General features: G+C 44.9%; 1 protein-coding gene across 1 annotated transcript in view; it reads right to left on the bottom strand.

Moving 5' to 3' along the window:
- DOCK2 (dedicator of cytokinesis 2) overlaps positions 1 to 25482 on the bottom strand; it is a 369901-nt gene that overhangs the window by 208168 nt on the left and 136251 nt on the right. Inside the window, exon 27 of the mRNA XM_033096340.1 lies at positions 4280 to 4375. Coding sequence (XP_032952231.1) covers positions 4280 to 4375 — 96 coding nt within the window. The remainder of the gene's footprint in view (positions 1 to 4279; positions 4376 to 25482) is intronic.

The following is a 25482-nucleotide window of genomic DNA, read 5'->3' as shown; positions in this document are numbered from 1 at the left end:
TCACACAATGCTCGCACGCTTGTAATTACACTAGCAAACTCAAGAGTCACTGAGACTGATGACACAGCTTCCATTTAGAACCTCTGCAAGGTTCCTGGAATTAGCCCAGGGGGCAGGGACAGTCTGAAGAGGCGATTCCTTACCATTGGTTGCCACACTCCCTGAGAGGTGGGCTCCTGGTATTTAAAAACATGCATTTGTAGAAGAAGGAAAAACAATCTGAATGGATGGAAAAGCACATAATACAAAGGTCTGATACAGCATAGCATGTTCGGGAGTATTTCAGTTATTCATTATCTCAACAAACATTTGTTGAGTACTCACAGTGTGCCTGCTGGTGTTGAGGATAAAAGAATGAGTAAAACGTGTTCGGGCCCCAAGGGAGTCCACAGAATGCACGGGGCCGTGGAGGAGAAAACTAGAAAGTCACCTTACAGGGCCCGACTACAATGAGCCTGATGGCCGAGAGCATACAGGGGCTGTGAGAGCCGACGGAGGCCAGCGGTGCTGAAACAGCAGGACTCAGTGGGTGATTTCAAGTGGCAGGTGAGAGAGAGAGTGGGGTCAACAGGGGTGAGTACCATAAACTGAGAACGTGACTGCAGGGAGAGAGATTGTGGGGTGGGCTCTAGGTTCTGGGGATGAGTTGGGTTTGGGACCCAGTGAATTTGAGATACTTGAGACATAGCCCATTGGAGGTGCCATGGTTTTCTTAAGGGCACAGACCATACCTAACCCAGTTCTGAGCCTTTGTGCTGAGTATATAAGAAGTTCTCATAAAATGCCCAATAAATAAATAAGTGAATATTACGTATAAAACCACGTGTGCAAATGCTTCTCCGTATCATTTCATTTAATTCTCACAGCAACATGGAAGGGAAGGTCCCCTACAGATATTTTTTACAGATAGGTCCAAGCCTCAAAAGTCTTAGGTATAAGAGGGGAGCTACACATGGCAAGTTCACAGATAAAAATGACTCAAAAAAAAAAAAAAGAAAGAGACAGAGCATGTCTTTATGAGGATTAGCTCATTAGTCCTCAGGGAAATGCAAATTAAACCCACAAGGAGATACCATTAGAATCGTTATAAAGCTAAGGACTCACAACACAAGTGTTTGTGAGGATGAAGATAAACTAGAACACTCACATCTCGCTGGTGGGAACGTAAGTGGAATCGCCACTGTGGAAAACAGTTTGGCAGTTTCTTATAAAGTTAGACACACACACTTTCCACATGCCCCAGCAATTCCACTCCTAGGCTTCCACCCGAGAGAAATTAAAATACACTCACATAACATCTCTGTGTGAATGTTCATAGCAGCCTTATTTATAACAGTCAAAAGTTAGAAAACAATTCAACGATTCATCTCTCAACTAGCAAATGGATAAAGAAAATATGGCATAGTCATACAATATAATACTACCAAGCAATACAAAGGAATTAAGTATACATCCTAAAATATGAATGCACTTCCAAATATTATGCTAAGAGAAAAAGACACCAAAAAGCTCAAGAGTGATTTCATGTGTATGAAATTTCCAGAAAAGGCAAATCTACAAAGCTGGAAAGCAGATTAGTGATTGTTTAGGGCTGGGGGTGGGGAGGCTGGGGAAGGGATAGAGAATGGCCGCCAGTGGAACTCTGGGGGATGCAGGGAGTGCTCTAAACTGAATTACGGCGATAACTGCATACACTTACTAAAACTCATCGCTACATTTCAAAGTATGTAAATTATATTTCAATAAAATTATTATTATTATTATTATTTTAAAAAGAGAGAGCTCTGTGATTTAGAAGAGGGGGCAGGTTGAGAATTCTGACCAAGTTGGGGAGATTTGGGGCAGCTTCATACGGGAACGCATTTGGGCTGGACCTTGAAGACTAGGTAGGATTTCAACAGATTCAGATGGTGCACAAAGGAACTCCAGATAAAGAAAGCAGCACAAAAGTGACAACGTGCCAAGCATGTTTGGGCAATATCCAGACATCCATTGTGGCTGAATACTTGGATGAAGAAAAGCAAACGAAAGGGGAAAATTTGGTTGTGGCCAGATGACAGAAGCAGAAATGAGTAGGCTAATGCATTTATGATTTAATTTGGTAGACAGTGGGGAGCCACTGAACATTCTAGAGTAGGGGAGTGTCCTGGCAAAGATTAACGGTGCAGCAGTGAGTTGGAAGGACGAGCAGCCAGGCGGAGCGTCAAATAACAAGGCTCAGAGAACTGGCCATAGTGAAGGAGGGCCAAACTGTGGCCACCTGCCTGTGTCGATAATGCAAAGGGACAGAGAAACCGATTGTACCCGACAGAAAGGAAAATAATGAGACACCAGTTATTTGGTGCTTTCTGTGATCTAGGCACTGTTTTAAAGAATCACTTCTAACGGAGAGACAGAGAGTTAAGAGCCTGCTATATACAGAATGAACCAAATGGATTGATGATCATCTTTAGATCTGGCTCCAAAGAGGACGAAAAAAGATGAGAGAACTCCTGAGATGCTTATCTAAGGTGTGTTGTGGGAACCACAGATATGGAAGCTTGTAGCTGAATAAGAAATGGTGATTCTACTAAGGTGGTAGGATGGTAAGTGAGACAGATGACAGAGACCAATGCGCGTGGCCCAGAAATCCTGCCTTCTGTCTACCCCAGAAAGGCAGCAGTGGCTGGCCCTGCGGGCGCTCTCTATGATGTCCTCACTCCTTTCAATGTACACTAACATACATGACATACACATGTTGACATGAGTAGACAGAACCCAATGGGTATAAAGAAGGCTGTTATTGCTTCCAGGGATCAAGCCCTTGCCCAGCTGCTGTTAGATAACATTCAGCACCTAACGTCCTGTGTCCGTCCATGAAGCAGGACTATAGTGTGTCAACAATCAGCACGTGCCTTTTAATTAGCTGTCAAAACTTAATTACCAGGAAATGTCATGCAAAACATGTGGATTTTCAGCTTCTCTTGAGAAGTTGGGAGTTCTGGCAACTATGTGGCCCAGTCTCACATGTCATCAGAGCTGAGTAGCACTTGTCCTCTTTAAACATTAGAGTCCCTGCCTGGCGCACTTTATTCATTCATTCAACATGCATTTATCAAGCACCCACTATATGCCAGGCACAGTTGTAGGGACTGGGGATACAAATGAACAAAGACCAAATTCCTTACATTCTGGAGCTCATATTCTTAGAAGGAGAGCCAGACGATAAATAAATAAAGGGAATATATATATATATATATATATATATATATATACACACACACACACATATATAGAATATATATATATATGTATATATATATTCTGCATTTCAGGTGGTGATAAGACCTAAGAAATGTAAAGAAGTAAGGTGTAGAGCTTGAAAGAGGATGGAGAGACTCTAGGTATTATAGTCAGGGTGTTCTGGGCAGGGGAGCCTCTCCGATTAGGTGACCCTGAGCCCAAATCTGATTAACATGAGGGAATATGCCCTCAGACCTGAGGGAGAGATAGGCCAAATCAAAGAAATGGCAAATGGAATTATGTTTTAAATGTGAGAGGAGCACATAAAGGAATGAGCAAGGGGTAGAGGGCATTTCAGGCCCTAGGGACAGTTTAGCTTTTATTCTGAGATGGGAAACCACTGGTGAGTTTGAGAAAAAGGGGGACATGGTGGGACATACTCATTTATGTTGGTGACAGGCCGCTGTAAGCATTAGAGTTTTGGGTCCTCAGTTTAAAGCAAAGTTAAAAGGCTAGAGATGGGCTCTGTGTCTGGAGAGAGACAATAATTAGACTATGGGGCAGGAATCTCCTGATAGTCAGAATATAGTGTTGGCGCAGATGAATAACCCAAAACAGCAGTGATCTTGAATTAACTGACATCTATGGTAAAAGTTAATACACAATGAAGCCACTTAGAAAGCCAAGCTCACAGGATGCTGAGACTGAGCACTGTTTGACTCTAGGCCAGAAGAAAAGGTGCCTGGTGGATGTGACTGTAGAACATTCTAGCTGTCCCACTTACAAAGAGTTTCTCTCACTTCTCCCTCTTCACCAGCGACATTCCATCCCCACTGGTACACTCAATTTGGTAGACAGGCTTAAGTTCTGTTTAATTTCAGCAACTTGAGTGAACTCTCATGTTCTCCCAACTCAGATAGGACAAACTTTGACCCTGGTCCTCCAAAACAAAGCAGTGATCGGCGCTTGGTGTTCAACATGATCTGGTGTTCCAGAAAATGAATTCCTCGACCTTGAACAGTTTGAAATGTTTGACAAAAGGAAGAGACCTACTCACAATCAGAACGTGATCCCGCCCCATCGTGATGACTGTCCGGTTCACCGTGCGAAGAAGCTGGACCATGATTTCTTGGATGTGGTGGTAGGTATAGGCCTGTAAAACAATCAGAGACATCTGTGTGACAACATGGACAGTGTATCTGCACATCTCTTCCAAAGGACATACAACAGTGCTCAGACGTGGCATACACCAAGATCACCACCAGCACCACCACCACCAGCATCACCAGCACCACCACCATCATAATCACCACCGGCACCAGCACCACCACCACCAGCATCACCAGCACCACCACCATCATAATCACCACCGGCACCAGCACCACCACCACCAGCATCACCAGCACCACCACCATCATAATCACCACCGGCACCAGCACCACCACCAGCATCACCAGCACCACCACCGTCATAATCACCACCGGCACCAGCACCACTACCAGCATCACCAGCACCACCACCATCATAATCACCACCGGCACCAGCACCACCACCACCAGCATCACCAGCACCACCACCATCATAATCACCACCGGCACCAGCACCACCACTACCAGCATCACCAGCACCACCACCATCATAATCACCACCGGCACCAGCACCACTACCAGCATCACCAGCACCACCACCATCATAATCACCACCGGCACCAGCACCACCACCACCAGCATCACCAGCACCACCACCATCATAATCACCACCGGCACCAGCACCACCACCACCAGCATCACCAGCACCACCACCGTCATAATCACCACCGGCACCAGCACCACCACCACCAGCATCACCAGCACCACCACCGTCATAATCACCACCGGCACCAGCACCACCACCGTCATAATCACCACCGGCACCAGCACCACCACTACCAGCATCACCAGCACCACCACCATCATAATCACCACCGGCACCAGCACCACTACCAGCATCACCAGCACCACCACCATCATAATCACCACCGGCACCAGCACCACCACCACCAGCATCACCAGCACCACCACCATCATAATCACCACCGGCACCAGCACCACCACTACCAGCATCACCAGCACCACCACCGTCATAATCACCACCGGCACCAGCACCACCACCACCAGCATCACCAGCACCACCACCGTCATAATCACCACCGGCACCAGCACCACCACCGTCATAATCACCACCGGCACCAGCACCACCACCAGCATCACCAGCACCACCACCGTCATAATCACCACCGGCACCAGCACCACCACCGTCATAATCACCACCGGCACCAGCACCACTACCAGCATCACCAGCACCACCACCATCATAATCACCACCGGCACCAGCACCACCACCACCAGCATCACCAGCACCACCACCATCATAATCACCACCGGCACCAGCACCACCACTACCAGCATCACCAGCACCACCACCGTCATAATCACCACCGGCACCAGCACCACCACCACCAGCATCACCAGCACCACCACCGTCATAATCACCACCGGCACCAGCACCACCACCGTCATAATCACCACCGGCACCAGCACCACCACCAGCATCACCAGCACCACCACCGTCATAATCACCACCGGCACCAGCACCACCACCGTCATAATCACCACCGGCACCAGCACCACTACCAGCATCACCAGCACCACCACCGTCATAATCACCACCGGCACCAGCACCACCACCACCAGCATCACCAGCACCACCACCGTCATAATCACCACCGGCACCAGCACCACCACCAGCATCACCAGCACCACCACCGTCATAATCACCACCGGCACCAGCACCACTACCAGCATCACCAGCACCACCACCGTCATAATCACCACCGGCACCAGCACCACCACCACCAGCATCACCAGCACCACCACCGTCATAATCACCACCGGCACCAGCACCACCACCACCAGCATCACCAGCACCACCACCGTCATAATCACCACCGGCACCAGCACCACCACCACCAGCATCACCAGCACCACCACCGTCATAATCACCACCGGCACCAGCACCACCACCAGCATCACCAGCACCACCACCGTCATAATCACCACCGGCACCAGCACCACCACCGTCATAATCACCACCGGCACCAGCACCACTACCAGCATCACCAGCACCACCACCATCATAATCACCACCGGCACCAGCACCACCACCACCAGCATCACCAGCACCACCACCGTCATAATCACCACCGGCACCAGCACCACCACCACCAGCATCACCAGCACCACCACCGTCATAATCACCACCGGCACCAGCACCACCACTACCAGCATCACCAGCACCACCACCGTCATAATCACCACCGGCACCAGCACCACCACCACCAGCATCACCAGCACCACCACCGTCATAATCACCACCGGCACCAGCACCACCACCGTCATAATCACCACCGGCACCAGCACCACCACCAGCATCACCAGCACCACCACCGTCATAATCACCACCGGCACCAGCACCACCACCGTCATAATCACCACCGGCACCAGCACCACTACCAGCATCACCAGCACCACCACCGTCATAATCACCACCGGCACCAGCACCACCACCGTCATAATCACCACCGGCACCAGCACCACCACCACCAGCATCACCAGCACCACCACCGTCATAATCACCACCGGCACCAGCACCACTTCCAGCATCACCAGCACCACCACCGTCATAATCACCACCGGCACCAGCACCACCACCGTCATAATCACCACCGGCACCAGCACCACCACCACCAGCATCACCAGCACCACCACCATCATAATCACCACCGGCACCAGCACCACCACCACCAGCATCACCAGCACCACCACCGTCATAATCACCACCGGCACCAGCACCACTACCAGCATCACCAGCACCACCACCGTCATAATCACCACCGGCACCAGCACCACCACCACCAGCATCACCAGCACCACCACCGTCATAATCACCACCGGCACCAGCACCACCACCAGCATCACCAGCACCACCACCGTCATAATCACCACCGGCACCAGCACCACCACCACCAGCATCACCAGCACCACCATAATCACCACCGGCACCGGTGCCAAATCATCATCATCATAGTCATTGTCATCATATCTCTATAGCCATCACTACCTGGCACTGGGTACCAGGAATTTCATTAACCATCTTAAATATAAGTTAGTGATTAAAAGCTTAAGCTCTGGAATCAGAAACTTTGGACCTAAAATACTAACTCTGTCAAGAATTATTGTGCGACATTGGCTCAGTGATTTCTGTGCATGTTGGTTTCTTCATCTGTGTAACAGTCGGGGTCTAACCTGGAATAAGGACAGAATGTAACGCAGGGACCTGGTCATACAGATGATGAAGAAGCTGAAACACCAAACAAGGTCACCTAGAGATTAGCAACTGCAGGAAGCCACTATCCCCACTAGGCTGGAGGGACAAATAGAGCCAGCGTTTCTGGAACCGGAGGCTGGGGTTATGTGCTGGGAAGTATAACCACGAGGTGCTTGTGCAGTAGAAGCTGCATGACCCACCTTGGGGGAAATTCGTGGTGAGCCAGGCTGTGACCTTCACAGGGTTCTGCCCACTTTAAAAACAAGGCCCTGAACCTAAGGTAGGACTTGCCAATGCTTTTTGAGTATCTGCTGTGATAGGCAAGGGTTTCGTGCATCTTCACCTACTGTCTCAGATCCTTTTAGTGGCATAGCCTTGCACAGAGTTTCATCCATGCGTACCTGGGAGGGTGGTCATGACCAAGTGGAAAAGCTCTGGGATTTTAAATTTAGCAGCTCTGGGTCTGAGTGGCAACTCTGTGCTTGCACTGTGTGACTTCACTTATCACTTAACCTCTCTGAGCCCCATCTTTTGCATCTGTAAAAGGTGGAAGCTTTTCTCACCAGTCTCTCAAGGTTGATATGAACATGCAAGTGACACATGCAATTCTGGAAAAATGCATGTGCCTAATTCCATTGCAGGAGATTCTGTGGGTCTGAGATAGAGCCCGAGCATCTGAATTTCTGAATTTCATGAGGCTTATTCTGATGACTGGGAACCATATACTGTGAAGCTCTGGAGATAGAGACTCGAGTTTGGGAACAACAGCCTGTGTCTCCAGGACCTAGACAGAGCCTGACATAATGAAAGTGTTAAGTAAACGGTGGCTGGAAAAGCAGGTGACTACTCACACATTCATAAGCACCTTATTAAAATTTGCTGCTTTCAACTTAATTGTCGTTTGTCTCTTAATGTAACCCATGAAAAGAAAATAGATTTATAGTATGAAAAAAAAAGAAAAAAAAAAGCTGTGCGTATTAAAACTGTCCTCCCTTCCCAACATGCTTTCAATGATTCTTGGCATTCAAAGATGAGTGGCCCAGAGCTTCCTTTCTCTCTCTGCCCCAGACCCACTTCTTCTGCACTTTGGCTAATCCCCAACACTCCGGCCCCGTGGAGCTCACCTGCAGAAACACTGTCACCAGGGCTCCTGTCAGAGCATATTTTATAGAAACAGGTTCTCATGCTCCATCAAGCCCAGCCAGACCTCAGCCTCTTGCTAGACATGAGCTCCCCCACTACCCCGCCTGTTCCCCATATCTGGCGTTTTCCTCCTCAGGGGCGGTAGAGAACATATCCCTTTACTTCTTGGCTGTAGGACAGCCTCTCGCCTGACCTCCTTTTATTCTTTATTTCTTCAAGCTTTCTTTACTGACTTACAATCTCCTATTTTTTTTGCACTATGTGCATATAATGCTCACGGGAATAACAAAAATAGCTAACTTTTTTTTTTGAGTGCTTACTAAATGCCTGGCATCCTACGAAACACTTTACTTCATCTCACAAAGAAATGGCCAATATTATGATCTTCATTGTTCAGATGAGAAAACTGAAGCTCAGAGAGGTTAAGTAACTTGTCCAGGATCACCCAGCTAGAAAGTCAAAGAAAAAGATTCAAACCAAGCAGTCTGGCTCCAGAGCCTGCTCCTTGTCCAAACTCACCCAGGCAGACTGGAACACGAACACAGATCTCTGGTTGCTGTTTGGGGGCCTCGTCAGCCTCTTTCCATCTTTCAAGATGGATAGAAACCCCACCCTCAATTGGGCCAACTTCTAACTGCCTTCAGTGACTTCTGATCTTTCCTTTCCCTTTTAGAAAATGTCAGTGGTATGCATTCATGACTCCCGTATCTTCTCTGCATTCCTTTGGAATTTCATCAACCTAAGCCCACTGCCAATTATGTAATAGTTTCCCTTTGATGTTATTTTTCCCCCTCATGTCGCATCTCTTTCTTTACCAATAGAGATAATAAAACCCCTTTTCTCTTGACTTCCTGCCTGCCCCCTGCTTCTTTTAAATAGCTACTTCTTCATCCAAAGAGCAGCAATTAGACTGCTCAGGAAGTTTGGTATTCAAAAGTGGAAAACTGTCATCAAATTCAATTCATTTCACTGTGAAAGCGCCCAATGTGGACGATGGTATAGCACAGTGTTTTGGGATCAGACTTGAGTTTGAATCTCAATGCTGCTCATTTCAGCTGAGTGACCTTGGATGAATTACTTTTCCTCTCTGAATTTCGGTAACTATATTATAAAAAGTGGCAAACAGGAACCTCAAAGTCCTAGTTTGAGCAATATATAAGGGGATGCAGGTAAAGCCTCCGACACTAAGGCAGGGCACACAGTAGGTCTTCAGTAAGCAGTGACTGCAACTCATATTCCCATTGGTCTGCGGTAGCACTCTGCCCAAGCTTGCAGATTCCCAGCACGTAGAAGAAAGTGCAGTAAAAAGCAATGCATAATCTAAACTCTGGATGATATCGAGATGTCACCCAAAGAATGTATAGTGTATATGCAAATGGAAAGCTTTCAAGATGATAAACCTGTGCTAAGCAATAAAAATGCAGCCACAAATCACCCACTGTTAATTGCTCCAGTGCCAGGCGAGTGGAGGGAATCTCTAGGAAAGTGTCTTCCGGGCTCAAACTAAACGGTGGCTTGTAATTGAAATGACAAAGTCAGTCTTCCCATTACGGCCTTGGCAAAGAAATTAATCCATCCACACTAAACACACTGCAAATAGTAGTGATTTTTTTCTTTCAATAATTATAGGCTGTGATACCGGGAAGGAACATGGAGTCCTTTGTTTAAAGTGAAATCTTATGCATGAGCCCGATATACAACAAAGCAGAATGAGAGGTGAAAGTGGGGTGGTGATAGCGGGTCAAGCCTTGTCTTCCTGGCTCACCCAGGCCCTATGCCAGCCCTAGGAATGTGTAGAATGCAGTTCAAAACTACCGATTTGCCACAGTATTTCCAGAATAATAATGGAGCATACCATCTATGAGATGATTTTAAGTAATAATACACAGAGATGGCATTTCACAACATTGAATCAAATTACGAGAAAGGTGTCCCTTTTTTCATTTTTCTTTCAAGCCTTCTGATGACACCAAGTAGAAAAATCTCCCTTTGGTGCTAATATGTCTTTACTACTTCTGTAGCTCATATAAAACTCCTTTTTCACAGAAGGAAATTCTCAGGTCAAAGCAGATAGTAGACAAAAGCATCCTGTTAGAACTTACTAATGTTGTTTTGTGTGTTTGTTTTTAAAGTTGCGTATATATGGCAAGTGTTCAGGAAAAAGATATAAACTTAGAAATAGAGCAAAATGCATGATTTTTTAATAGAGCAACTCTGATAAACCCAACTGGGGGAGAGGGAGTCCTCTTACTCTCTCCAGAAATATAATGTTGCTTGATAAAGCATCCACAACTGACTAGAAAGCAGAAATATTATAGCCCTGCAAAGTCAGGGGTTAACTTGTAGAAAAATGATTAAGTGTGACATTTGCTGGTTTGCTAAAGATTACAGTTTTATTGCTGTGTAGAAATTATGCTCGTCTTATATTTAAGGACAATTTTATATAAGCATCTCTCTCCCACAACTCAAGATTCCTAAATGATTTTGGTTGGCTTTTTTCCCACTTCAATAAGTAAAACTTTGAAATGTGTTCACTGTCTAATTACCTAAGATGATATAATTAACCATTTGAGAGTTCTACTTTTACACAACTGGTGGTAATACTGATGGGAATGATATTAACTTTTGTTTATTTTTATCAAAGTTACTCATGTATATAGTTTAGAAACATTCTCTCAGGTTCATTAAAAAAATAGTAATAATAACCAAAACAGTAGTCCTCAGTTCCCCTCACCAGCGGAACTTCTTTACTTCTTTCAGCTTATGCAGTTGTTATTTTGGTATTAATGACCATGTGGCCAAAAATATGTTTGTATTACCCCTTCTTTAACCAAATTTGCTCACTTTTTGGCATTATCTATTAACTCTCCACCATAAAAGGCAAGGATTTCACTCTAGCTCCTCCCCCTGCCTTACTAGACACCTGTATTCTTCCCATTTCTTCTTCTTCCCACACAGTTATAGTATAATTTTGGTTTGATCAATATTAGTGTTTAAAATATTTTGATGTGTAAATGTCATTCCCGTTCAGTTGTAAACTATGACAAATTCCCATTTCTTATACAACTTTTCATTTTCCCAAAGAAAAAAAAGCGATCTGGAAACAAAATCAGAGATTCCTTTTAGTTCTCTGATTATCTGTTTTTCATGCTGTCTTTTCCCTGATTCATGATGGCCTCCTCTCCTATTTTTCAAAATTCTCGCTGCATATTTGAAAAGTTTGCTTTGCTGTGCAGAGTCTCTGTCTCCTCCACGCTGCTTCTCTTCATGTTAGAGCTTTTTCCTTAGTTCTCTGTAACCCTTGGTGGTATATTCACATTTCAGTGTGGGCGACTCTTAGGCTGGTTACTCACTCTGAGCAAGTGAGTAGAGCTGGTGGTCTGTGAGCTTCACCGCAGGGTGATCTGGTCAGAGAGACTCAAATATCCACATATACAAGTCTTTCTTCTTGGGCTGGTTGGATTCCACAGACAGGAATTCTCTGATCTCTGGTCTGAAGGGTTAGAGCCTGGCTGCCAGCATGCTAGGAGCTAAGTGGGAGGAAAGTGCCCCACTTTTGTTTGCTTTATCAAACAATTTTGTTTGCCTCATCAAACAAAGTTATCGTGCCCTCCCTAGAGGCTTCAGCTTCTAAGACATACACGAGTATTTTGATTGAAACCTTGTTTTGAGGATGGTACAGATGCCCTCAACTGTGCCCCATGTCTCCTAGTTCAGATGTCCTCTGTCGTATCCTCTTTCTAGAATAAACCTCCAGTGATCCAGGCGCAGAGTCAGGCTGCTTCGTACACAGACTTGGCTGAGCTTCTTTCCTTCACCCCCTGCTCCAGGGGCCCCTGCTACTGCCATTTCCTGTAACTGTCCAGGAATCTTTGCTTTAGATTAGATGAGATTTCAGCTTTCCCCACTGCTGGTTTATGAATCACTCTTCCTGGGTCTACTAAATCATTTAGTACTTTTCCATATATCTACCTTCCTTTCACGAAATTCCCTTTACTGTTTTGTTTTCAGTAGGTTTTTAAAAGGGAGCAAAATATGTGACTATGTTCAATCTATCATCTTTACGGGGATTTCTGCCCTAAATTTTCATGTTTAAATGTTTATATAAGTGAGCTCATTTAATTAGAAATGATCAAAGTACAGGTGATAATGTTAACGGACAAACATGTGATTGTGTTAGGCAAATGCCAGGTTTGAAAAGAGTTCTGGTGTTAACCCTAATTTTACAGAAAGCAACAGAGAAGGGGGGCGGGGAGGGTTGCCCAAGGTCATGTGACCAGTGACAAGTCATGTCCTCAGAGCTGAATGGAAAACCAGCGCTGGAGAGCAATCCCTGGCCGGCTGTGCCCTCTACTCCAGCACAGGGGCAGCCTTGGCACGTGTGTTTATGCCAAGGACAATCCCAGCCCCTCCACTGCTTTATCTTTAGGCCTTTTCAACACAAAGATGAAGATCACAAGGTCACAGCTACAGATGAAATCCAAAAACATTTTTTTTTCTTCACAAAGAGAAATAAAGCCTTTTCTGACGATGAGAACAACTGCAATCTATGGTCGCTACTGTTTTTCTCTGCTCTGTGTTCCTATATAAGAGGTCTTTTCAACGTTTTTTTTTTAGTTCGAAGGCACCACACTCACCTAGAAAGAAAATATCCTGACTTTCGAAGGACAGTAACGGTTATCATCTAAATCAGAGTTACCCTCTCTTTCTTTAGCCCTTCAAGGTAATGTGATTTTTTCAGGCGTTGTAGGCTTAACACTGTTTGCTTTCCTCCCATATGAACCGACTTGTGTCCTGAAAGACGTGAGTTTACTGCGCAACAGCTCATTGTGTGAAGCAACCCACAGAGGCAGCCAGACTCAGAGAAGCGGGAGTCAGCTATCAGTGAGGAAGGGCGGGGGCTTTGCCACACCCCGTCATCTCCACATCTCCTACGCACTGGGCAGGCCTCCCCGTGACCCCTCACCCCGCATTTCCCAGGCAGGACTTGGGCAATGCCTTCATGTGTTCAGGGACGTCTTTACCTTCTCTAGAAGGGGAGAGTTTGCATCGGTAACAGAAGGATACGACAAACGGAAAAGAAGATGGGGCTCCTCCTTCTGATACTGCTGCTCCCTAACAATCTGGGGGTCAGACTCTATGCTAAGAGCTAGGCATATAGACTTAGTATCTATTATCTCATTTAGGTTTTAAAGATCCCATTGAAGCCCCTGATGGGAAATAGGAGGGTCTGAGAGAGGTTGAGTAACTTGCCGAGCAATTATCTACTCATAGGTGGCCAAGCCTGAACCCAAGCTCAGTTCTGTCTCTAAGTCCTGTTCTTTCCATGATACAAGGTGTGGGGAGGTGCCAGGAAGTGGGTTGTTCTTTCAGGCCACTCCTGTATTATGAAAATACAGAGTCTCTCCTTGCACAGAGATTATGGAGCCACCACTCACTATGCTCCTTCCTTAGGCTGACCAATCTTACCTCTCTGAGCCTCAGTTTCATCCCTGTATCAGCCATAATGGTACCCAATACATCAGAATTGTTTTGAGAATCTGTAGCTAGCTCCGACGCTGATAGCTAATATTTTTTGAGCTTTTACTACACGTTAAGTACTCTTGTAAGTTCTTTCCATACATTAACTTAAGGGATCCTGCAAGCACCTATGAAATGAGGGGAATACTTCTCTTTCCCCAGCTTGACAGATGAGAAACCTGAGGCTCTGGCTGTGATTACACACCATGTTCAAGCTGTGAACCAATCCAGCTCAGGCCTGTCTGACTCCAGGGTCCAGGCTTCTAACAGCCACTGTCTCCACCTTTTAGGATCATGGAAAAGAATGGATGTGGCAGTCCTCTGTAGGTGATAAATCTTTCTGGAAATCTATCCAAAGTAAACAATAAGGCAGACATTTGTGTGCACAGCTGTTTATGGCATATCATATTGTTTATAATGTCCAAATGTAGCAAGCAAGATAAATGTCCCCAAATCCTATCATATAAATGATGGGCTTATCCATACAGTGCAGTAGGAGAGGGCAGGTAGGTCTTGATCTGGAAAGATACACTTAATATATTCAGGAAACAGAGACTACAGGCCACCATGTATAACATAATCCCATTTATGGTTTTGAAAAATATTTTTCTATGTCCAAAAATCTGGAAAAACGTCTGACGAACGATTCACAATGCTATCCCTGTGCAGGGGGAAGAGGGAGAGATGTGAGGTAAAAGGGATCACTTTACTTGCTATGATTTGTTGGAAATTTTCACAATAACCATGCATAATAAAGAAAACAGAACTATTTCCCGATTGGAAAAAATGACAGTCGCCATACCTAAGGAATCACACTCACAGGGGGCTGACTGGATACACACAGGGGCCTGGGAGTGGCGTAGGCAGCCCCGGGTTAGGTGTGAGGGGGTAGTCAGTCCCTCCCTGGGACACCCTGCCCCATGCTGGCGTGGCCGTGGACCCTTGGTGCTCACAAGATGGAGTGCTGTTGTCAACTGACAAAAGAGTACTACAAAGTAACCTGTGTTAACACTTTTTAAAAAAGGCACAACTATGAAATATTTTATTCCATTTATCAAATGCTTTTAACTTCCATTTGCAGGTGGAAAAAAAAATCTACTTAAAGCAACCAGGAAAAACATAACAAAACCATCGCCTCCAACCAAGACAAAAAATCCAACTGTGCTTAGAGAGAAATGTTGCTTTTGTTCAGATCCTATAAGTTGCTTTGTGGGGGCTTTTATTAAAATATACTGGAACCTCCAGGTGGCAGCCTAGAGCAGAAAAAAATGTTAAACCTCCCAAGGTCTGTGAGTCCTAATGCTGATGAATGGTGACTGGTTGCAGCCACTTAGGAGATGTGCCTCGGAGGTGTCTATTTTTTGTGTTTTGTTCTTCAAAACTGGAGGAGTCTATGGGACTGTGTAAGGAGAAATGGATAAACAACAGCTAACATTTGCTGAATTCTTACTATGTGCTGGGCAACCGGCTGTGTGCTTTGTATGTATTACCCCAATGCATCCTGGGAAAACTCTGGGGATAAGTATTACCCTATTTTAAGATATAAAATAAGATCCATTTTAATTATTATTACCATTCAATATTTATTGAGCAGTTCCTACACGACAGATGCTATAATAAATGTTTTACGTGTACCATGTCATTTAGGTCACAGAATAATCTTATCAGTCTGCTACACTGGTTCTCCCCATGCTACAAATGAGGAAATTCTGAGGTTTCTGTCACTCGACCAAAGTCATAGAACTGTAGGTGATAATGCAGCTGGATGTGAGTCTGTGTCTTCTTGGTTGCAGGGCGCATGTATTGTGTACACAGCTATTTATAGCAATTCTGTATTATTTGTAATATCCTAATGTAGCAAGCGAGATAAATGCCCCAAACGGCCCTGCAGCAACGGGCTCCCTTAAGGTTTCCACTGCAGCAATGGGGATCTGTGAACTATGGGTAATATTTCAGAAACTGAGAAACTGTACACTCACCCCTCCTCAATACCACCACATACAGGTAGGCTAACTACAATGTCAAGATCCCTTGTTTGAATGAGAACAAGAGAAATTTCAAGTAGGCTCCCTGTTTAACTTTGCTAGTCAGAACATTTTGGATGGTGTTTAGATGTTGTTACTTTTGTAAAAGTGTAAACAAATTACTTAGTGTTTAGTACATGCTGCTTGTTTGGGAAACAATATATTCCAAAACACACAGCCATGGGCATATGGTAAGAAATGGTGGTGAACACTCCCTAGTGGTGAAATCCTTTGCTACAATTTATCCAGAAAGCCATTCAAAATATGGCTTCCGACCCTCCATGCCCTGACTTCTCCACGAGCTTCTGCTGTCCCTCCATTACTGCCCTCCTCTCTCTGCCAGTCCACTGGTGGTCCAGAGTTTCTCCTGTTTTCCTTTGTTTCCTTTTGCTTTATGCCTCTGCTTTATCACTGGGCTCCATCTCCAATCCTGGGGTGACTTCAGCACAGAAGGTTAGAGTACCTCTAAGGATCAGCCTAATTCTCCCCCACCCCAAATGATTTCCTAAATATGCCTCCAACTGTTTATTGATATTTGAAGTTCCCTGGATAGAATGTCATTCTTTGACTTATGGCTCATTCCCTCCTGTTAAAATGCCCGGCGCATAGTAAGAATTCAGCAAATGTTAGCTGTTGTTTATCCATTTCTCCTTACACAGTCCCATAGACTCCTCCTGTTTTGAAGAACAAAACAAAAAAGTAGACACCTCCAAGGCACACCTCAAATGAGAGCCCGAAAACACCAGACTCTCCTCTGAGGTAAGTGTCATAACATACCTGCTTCTGCCTGAGCCCCCTTCCCTGCTGAACAAATAGAATGAGGATCATCTGTGAGTGCCTCCACGAAAGGGATTAGATGTGCGTCATTATTTCAGGTTCCACATCTAGCACCGACGCCTGACACACCATAAGCATTTTTATTCATTTTTAGTCAGGGGATGTAGAATTCATTGAATTAATTAATTAGAAAAGCTAAGACTGGGTGTCAGGTAACTGTTGCAGAGAATAAGGACAGAGGCTCAGATGAGGGCTGGAATCAGAATCTGGAAACCTCTGAGCACAGACTTCCTCGACTGTACTGGCAACAGCACTTGACCCCACACAAACGACTAAGAGGTTTGTAGACAGGGGAAAGAAGGCATAGAAAACAGTCTTTTACCCTCCTTCCCACAGTGAAAATACCCCTAATCATCAAGCCGTCCCCCAGAGAAAGAACATAGACATCAGACAGCTCACTGAGTGATGGCTGATCTAGTTTCCTCAGGGTCTTCCCATTTCAAAACTCTACTATCCTTTTTTTTTTTTTTTTTTTTTTTGGACTCTTTCCCCACAATCCCTTCTGAGTCAGGCAGGCACAAGACTTAAGTTCAGAGACATATCTCGTATCGGATCCCAGGATCCTGTGTCTCAGCCAGAATTCAGAACTCACCCTCACTGACAAGCCTGCTTAGGTATCGATTATACCAGAAACTTCAGAAAAATTACCACCAACGGGAGGCTTTAAAATCTTACCCTTACACGTCTTTTCCTTTGTTGGGAAGGGATGGAGAAAGTAGGCCAATCTTAAATGCAAGAGAATTGGCCAGAAAAGAGTCAATAAATCTGAGGAATGAACGTGTATCCTCTGATCTATACGAGCAGTTACAGACATCAGTGTTGTTGTTTTTTTCAGTTCAGATTGGATATAATGAAAACCCTCCCCAGCAACTCATCTCTGTAAAGAATAAGCAGTAGAGAATGTGGGCCTGTCTCCATGAGCTGACAAAATCACACCTCCTAGAATAAGAGCACGTCTCCTCGTCTTGAGAAGTATGGAGTCTCTCTTTCTCTCTCTCTCTCTCTCTCTCTCTCTCTCTCTCTCTCTCTCTCTCTCTCTCTCACACACACACACACACACACACACACACACACACACAGTGTGTCTGTCTCTGCTTTAATGTTGATAAAGCATGTGTGATTTCCTTCAATATTCCCTAACTGTAGGGATTATTCCCACATATTTTGGAAGTCCTATCACATGTCTAATATTTACTGCCATCCCCACCCCACTCTGGTTGGAAAGTTTAGGCTGTGGGATCCGTCCTCTCCAACTATCTATCTCTTACCAACCTATATATCTGGAATAAATTTTGGAGAGGGAGAACTAATTTTTTTTCCGATTTATCCCAAAATTTCCAACTTGATCTATGGTTCCTGGTGGCTTCTCTGGATGAAAACAACGTGGCCAGTGTATTTCCCAGTGTCTGTAACATACTCGGTGCCCCCTCTTTGAGTCCATGACTCTGATCTTCCCCTGACCAGCTGAAGCAAGAAAGGCTTTCCTCTGACTGCTCAGTCCCTTCATGTCCTCAGCCAGTGAGGACCCAGCCTAGTGGGTTAGCACAGCCACTTCCTCTTGAGCCAATCTGTGTGTTTATGCCTTAAGAGTTTCCTTCTGGCAAGTGCATAGCATCCAGAAGTCGTCATCTGCTCCTAGTGTTTCTAGGTTTGGGGTGCATATCGAGCCTTGAGAAGCTGCCTAAACCTCACGTTGCTGCTCCTCCCCGAAGCCTGCCTGCCCTACGGAAAACGAGGTGAGCAGGCAAGAAATTCGGTAATTCATTGTAATTCATTGTAATTCAGTATTTCCAGAAAGATTTCTGAGCATCTACTCCAGTGGTTTATATTCATGGCTGCATTTTTAGAAAAACGTGGGGACTTTGTAAATACAGAAACACATCCGTGCCCTGGTTCTACCCCAGATGAAATATCTGGGGCTGAGGCCCTAATCCCAGGCACTGGTTATTTATAAAATGTTCTCCCTGTAATTCTGACATGCAGCCAGGGTAAAGTGTGCCCTACGTGTCATGCTCTGTGCTGAGTGCCGAGGTTTCAGGGACAGAGAAAGCTCACAGTCTGCTGGCAGTGGTGACTAGGGAAGAGCCAGACAGGGAAGAAAGGGCCATGCAGTGTTATCACAGAGTGCTAAGGAAGCTCAAAGAAGAGACAAAGAACTCAACCGTGGGATCTGGGAAGATGGGCTGATGGAGGTGGTCAGAACTAGCCAGAAGAAATCTGCATCTGACATGCGCTCTGCTCCAATGAGCAGGGCTTTCCTCTAATCACACCTAACTCAGCCTGATGGGTTCTTGCCCTTTTCCTCGGCCTGTGTCAGTCTCACCCTGCTCACATTGTTCCTAGAATTCTGGTTCTAATCTTCCCACAGCCACGATGTCTGCATGCAGCAGAGTTCTCCAACCCTGAGTCTTGAGGGGAGTTTAGTCCTTTGGGTCTGATGAGGTTTTGTTTCTCCCAGGCCCACACCCAGCTTGGTCAGCTCATGCTTCCCACAGAGGGCCACAACACGCCTTTGAGAGTGGTTTTCACCTGTGTCTGAAATGCCCTTCTCCTCCCAGTCACCTGTCAAGCTCCTACTTAGCAGTCAAAAAATTCCAGATGGATCGTCTCTTTGGGAAAGTCTTTTCTGACTCAATCACTCCAAACCTCCATCTCACCTTAGGCAGGGTTGTTTGTTCTTTTTGAGTTCCCACAAAATTTTATTCATAGTTCTTGGAAGTACAGCCTACATCTTTTAATTCTGAATGTCCACAAAGTGTAGCGTATGTCTGACACAGAGTACACACTAAGCACATGAATCAAAATGTGTGAAAGGAACGTGTCCATGGATGGATGGTGGTTAAACAGATGGATGAAAGGATGAATAGATGGGTGAATGAAATTGGGTGAGTGTATTTACTTTGCATCCTATCGATTCAGAGTATGATGCAAAATACTAGATATGCTAGATAATACTAGATAAGTTATCTGTGCTCAAAGAGCAAAAATGCTAGCGATATTTTTCCATCTTTTTCTTACATGTGCCATCTCCTTCTCTTCTTCTTTTAGCTTTACCCTCTAACCAAAAGGAGGTAGTACTGGAACTCGTCTTCCAGAATCGGTTTCAAGCACATAAATAATTAGTCTTCTGGGGGTATTTTGGAAGATTATAACTGCTCCTCTCCTACCTTCCCTGAATCACGTCATTCTTTGTCCCAGATATGAAAGCATCCCGCCTGTTCCCTAAAGACTGGCTCTATTCACAGAAACAATTTCTCCACTTTCCACAGAGGTTACTTTCAAACTCTGCTCATCTAGTGCTTCTCCCTGCAGTTCTCTGAGGCACAGCTGTCCTTTGTTACCTGTACAGGCATAGTGATGCTTGTCAAGCCTGAGAGGGGTATAAAAAAAATACTAGCTTTGCCTGCAGTTTTACATTTCTGATCCCTCACAAAAATGTATAGGATAAATGATAATGTCTAACAATATCAACTCTCTCTTTATCCATTTAGATTACACTTCTAACCTATGCAGAGCAGTCTTTAAAAACATTCATTATTTATTGCACAAACACTACCAGAAACAAAAATGACATAATACACCCACAAGTTCAACCCTGCAACTATCTAACTTCTCATTCTCTTGTGACGCCTTCAAACGCTTACGCGTGCAAATCCCTAGGCAGCATGCAGACGATTTGTGTTCTGCTTTTCCAGTTAACACGGCATCAACATTTTTATTAACATACTTGATGGCCAAGAGGAACTCTCTGTTTTTACTTATCCTTTGGGAAGGTGTAAGGGAAAGGTTTAGATTTAGGCAGACTGAATTCTGGCTCTGTCCCTAAATTGCTGTGTAGCCTAAACCTATGTATTTAAACTCCTGTAAGCCTCAGTTTGCTCATCAGTAACCTGGGCATGATAACAATTACTCCCTGGGTTACGGTAAAAATGAACTGACTTCTCTATATAAGGTGCTTTACACAGTGTTTGACTTAGAACAGTATATATTTTAAACTTGGATCGATCATGAATTAGAATATAAAGTATATGCATGAATAATTAAGATAAAACACAAGATCTAACTCAAATAAATTCAGCCTTTGGGCTCCACCCCCAGAATATTGAGAGTTTTATTGTCTCTCATCTGAAGTTAGGGATACTTAGATGGAAAAGCCCGAAAATAACTGAAATCCAGCATCACCCTGTCACGGATGTGTCTGAATGACCTGCTTCACATCACACACTGTCAGAACTAGAGCTAGAAATAGAACTCACACGTCCTCAGAAGCTGCTGAAAGGCTCTCATAGCCAATATCACCTTCCGTGTCACCACCACCTCAGCCAACACAGCATGACAAACAGACATCGCTAATTAACCACACACTTTTTATGGGCTTGCATTGGGACAAGAGGGAAGGAAAGAAGAAACATAGATTAAGTATGAACATGATAGTCGCGACGAACAAAATACTATGGATAGGTAAGGCTCAGAGAGGACACGTAATTTCCCTGAGACCACACAGCTGATACTAAGTGGTGAAGGTGGTATTTGAATCTGTATCTGTGTGTGTCTCGAAAGTTCATAGTCTTTCAACGACAATTTAACTCAATGAAAAGCAACAGATATTTTTTTGACTGCCCGATGTGTACCAGGTGCTGTGTGAGGGTACGGCAGTGGGCAAGACCGTATCCTTGCATTTGTGGGGCATATTGTCTAGGTGAGAAAACAGATAGTTTAAGGGTGAGCAGAGTGTCAGGTAAGGTGAAGTGGCTCCGATGGTCATAAACTATTCCCGCGATGAGGAGAAGGACGTGTGGACCTCTTCTCTCTGTCCCCGTTTCTGCTGCACTGTAGGTTAAACATGCTCGCACGGGCTGGCCTGGGAGCTTGACCACCGTTATTCTTCTGTATTATTTCTGTGGGAAAAGGCATGCTGAATTCTAAACTGGTGCATAAACCACTTTGGGAGCACAACGACACTCAGAGTTGGTACCTGCTTTTTCTATGATGTTTTAATGCAGCAGCAGCAGATTTACCCTTCTCGTTAGGTTCTGCTGAGGATGAAAAATAAAACTAGTATCAGCATGTATTCTAGACAGTAGAATAATTGAAGATGAGAGGATCAACCGAACCACCAAGATTAATTATTGAGTATCTGCTCTGAATTGGGCACTATGCCTGGGCATTGTAGAAGTACAGGAGGAATCTAAGACAGGATCGGTCTTATCCTTGGAGAGTCTATAAACTAGATATAAGGCACCCACCCCAGAGCCTTTCCACTGAACGACAAGCTGTGTCAAAATTCCAAGAGGCTGGGTGGACACGTGTCTGTGGAATGGGCTGGGCGGGTCAGAGATAAAGGGAATCGATCCAGCCTTCAAAAGACAGCTAGGATTTGGGTATTCAGAGAGAAATATCGGTGGCCTCTGGAGGAGTTTTGACCTTAAGGAAAGGCATAGGACAAGAGGTGCTCTGAAGAATGAACAGGCCGGTGAGACCGAGCACCAGAGTTAGGGTACTCTAACTCAGAGGTCGTTTTGAATGAAGGGGGTGTCTTAATCACCTTTGCATCCCCAGGGCTCAGAATGGTGCCTGACAAACAGTAGGTGCTCAATTAATATTTTGTGAGATTGCCTTAGTTGAAAGGAGAAATAACAACAACAACAAAAAGCGCTGGTCCTGTTTCACCGTAGGCCAGGCAAGCCTAATACAACAACGACCAATGTAAAATGCACATAGTTAAGTGCTAAATTCTATGATAAAGAGACTGGTCTCCCTGGAACACCAACTGAAAACAGTAAGAAATGCGGTTGGGAAGGAAAGCTAAGTTGAATTTGAATTTTAGGTACAAGAAAAGTCATTAAACAGAGAGTCAAAGAGAACTTGACCATGTTACGTTGCTTGGAGAAACTGTGCTGAAATTAAACATCTCATTTTCTGATCTGAGCCTCTAAGTAGATTGTGTTCATCTCTAAGACAAATGTTATCTAAAATCTCCCTGAAAAAAACGTGCATTCTAGAACTCTTGGATTGTTTTCTGGAAACTTCTCTGCTGCAGCCCTGGTGCTGCCCACAAATTGTATGTGACAACTGGGCGCTATAGACAGAGCTGTGGATCAAAGGCATCTTTAAAAACAAAGCACTTCCTTTCTCACTTAACACATTTTACTTAAGGATTTACATTTATACCAGTTGAGCAAATCAAAGTTATAGTTCCCTCAGTAACTGTAACCTGGACCAAATACAGTTATATTTTTCTGCTGCTGAGCAGGCTTTTAACTCATGCCTCCCAACTGTGAAGGGGAGATTTAATTCAGACATTACATAGGAAATGCTTTGTGGAATGCAAGTGGCTGGCCCAGTGAAGGTTCAGTACAAATGGCTGTTCCTTTCAACTCCAGCTTTTATGCCAGGATTCCCTGCAGACAAATTTTCCACAGATTCCTCGCCAGTACTGCAGAGTGAAAGGAAAGGGGCCTTCTCCACTCTTGCAAGCTGCCACACTCTCTCATTCATGGGTCAGAGCCCAGCTTTGTTATTGCAGGTGGCTGGTGTTGCCAAAAGTGACTATACAGAGCTAACGCTAGGGTGAGAGAGTAAGGCCATAGAGGCACTTGCCCTGGAGGGAAAAATTGAAGGGGCATCAAAAAACTCAGTAATAGAGACAAATCAAATTCAATGCTATATTTAAAAAATTAATGCAAAAAAAGTCCATGATTAACAAAGTATCAAAATACTGATTTTTTAAAAATACTGCATTGAAGTATTATTTTTCTTGCATACTGAGTTTTTGGTGGCCCTGGGAAGCAGTCAAGGTGGGTGTGCAATAGAGGACGGAAGGGAGTGCTGAGAGGCCATCATGGATTTGGCTGCAGGCAAACTCCTTTAAACGTTGGTCATGGCAGATAAAAAAATACTGAAGAACACCTTGAGAAGTATTTCCAGTGGGCGCTGATGGAACAGAACGTGTTGGATTATTAACGTTATTGGGGGAGTTCTGGTCAACCATCAGCAAAGGCTGTCTTCTAATTTTCTAGGGGGATCCCCTGAGAATAAACGACCCAAAGACCATCTGGTAAATTATGACACATCACCCATTTTCCAAGCCTGCCAAGCAAAGATGAGGTAACAGTCAAGTCCCAAACTCTGGCCTAGTACCGTACGGACAGGGCTGTCAGACAGCCCCAGTGAAATGCTGGAGCCCTGGAGGTCCCCCCGACTGGGACAGGCTCTCACGCTCCTCCCCATGTCAGGCCCCAGAACCTGGTCCCGGGTTAATGCGCGCGAACGGTTTAGGTAAGTAATGACCTAATTGCTCACTTGGGAGGAGGTTACATCCACTTCCTGATAGGTTGGGGCAGTTAATGGGGTAGAATCTCCAGTAAGGCTACTCATTTGTCTGGGGAGCTTGTGGTTTTAACTGAAAGGGCAGAGAAACCCCTCCATCTGCCATATGCGTCCCTTCACAACTGCTCATTCTCCAAATGCATTCTTTGTAAGTGAGCAATCCTCCCTTATATACTTACAGAGAAGCCTTAAATATTGTTTTTTTTATTTGGAAATAGTGTTAGACTTACAAAAAGGTGCAAAAATCGCACCGAAAGTTCTTAGGTACCCTTCTTCGCCCAGCTTCCCTGTTCACAGAACCAGAGCACAATTATCAAACCCGGAAATTCACTCTGGTACAGTACTACTAACTAAATGACACACCTGGTTCTACTTTTGCCAGTTTTCCTTCTAATGTCCACGTTAGAAGGAAACAGGGACGTGATCCAGTTCAGGATCCCACAGTGAATTTCGCTGTCACATTTCCTCCGTCCCCTCCACTATGTGACGGAGCCTCAGCCTCGCCTTGTCTTTCGTATGAGCTTAACCTTTGAAGAGTCCCAGTCTGTTATTTTGTGGAGTGTCCTTCAGTTGGGGGTTGTTGGATGCTCTCTCATTGTGAGATTGAGGTTGTGCATTTCTAGCAAGATCCCCATGTAAGTGGTGCTGTGTCCTTCTCAGCATATCTTACCAATAGGCTCCTGATGCTGGTACGCTTCCTTCCTGGTCATGTTCCCTTTCCTCAGCTGGTGGCGCCTGGCAGGTTTCTTCACTGTGAAGTTACTACCTTTCCTTGTGTCACTGACAAGTAGATACTTTGGGAAGGTACTTTGAGACGATGCAAACACCCTGTTTCTCATCACACTTTTGCCCCACAAGTTTAGTATCCATCAATGGTTCTTCCTGGTAACGGTGATTACTGTGGTATTTGTCTAATCAAAAATGAATTCTTCATCATCATTAAACCCGATTGGAAGCCAAAAGGCCCAAACCTACTGAGGTGGAAGATAACCTCCCTGTGAAACGTGCCTCTCCTCCGGCTGGGTGGATTACACATGTAGTT

This window comes from Rhinolophus ferrumequinum, chromosome 24 (genome assembly GCF_004115265.2).
Source record: "Rhinolophus ferrumequinum isolate MPI-CBG mRhiFer1 chromosome 24, mRhiFer1_v1.p, whole genome shotgun sequence".
In the NCBI taxonomy this organism is placed as follows: domain Eukaryota; kingdom Metazoa; phylum Chordata; class Mammalia; order Chiroptera; family Rhinolophidae; genus Rhinolophus; species Rhinolophus ferrumequinum.
The sequence above is the reverse complement of the archived record's forward strand: the minus strand, read 5'-3'. Positions and strand labels throughout refer to the sequence as shown.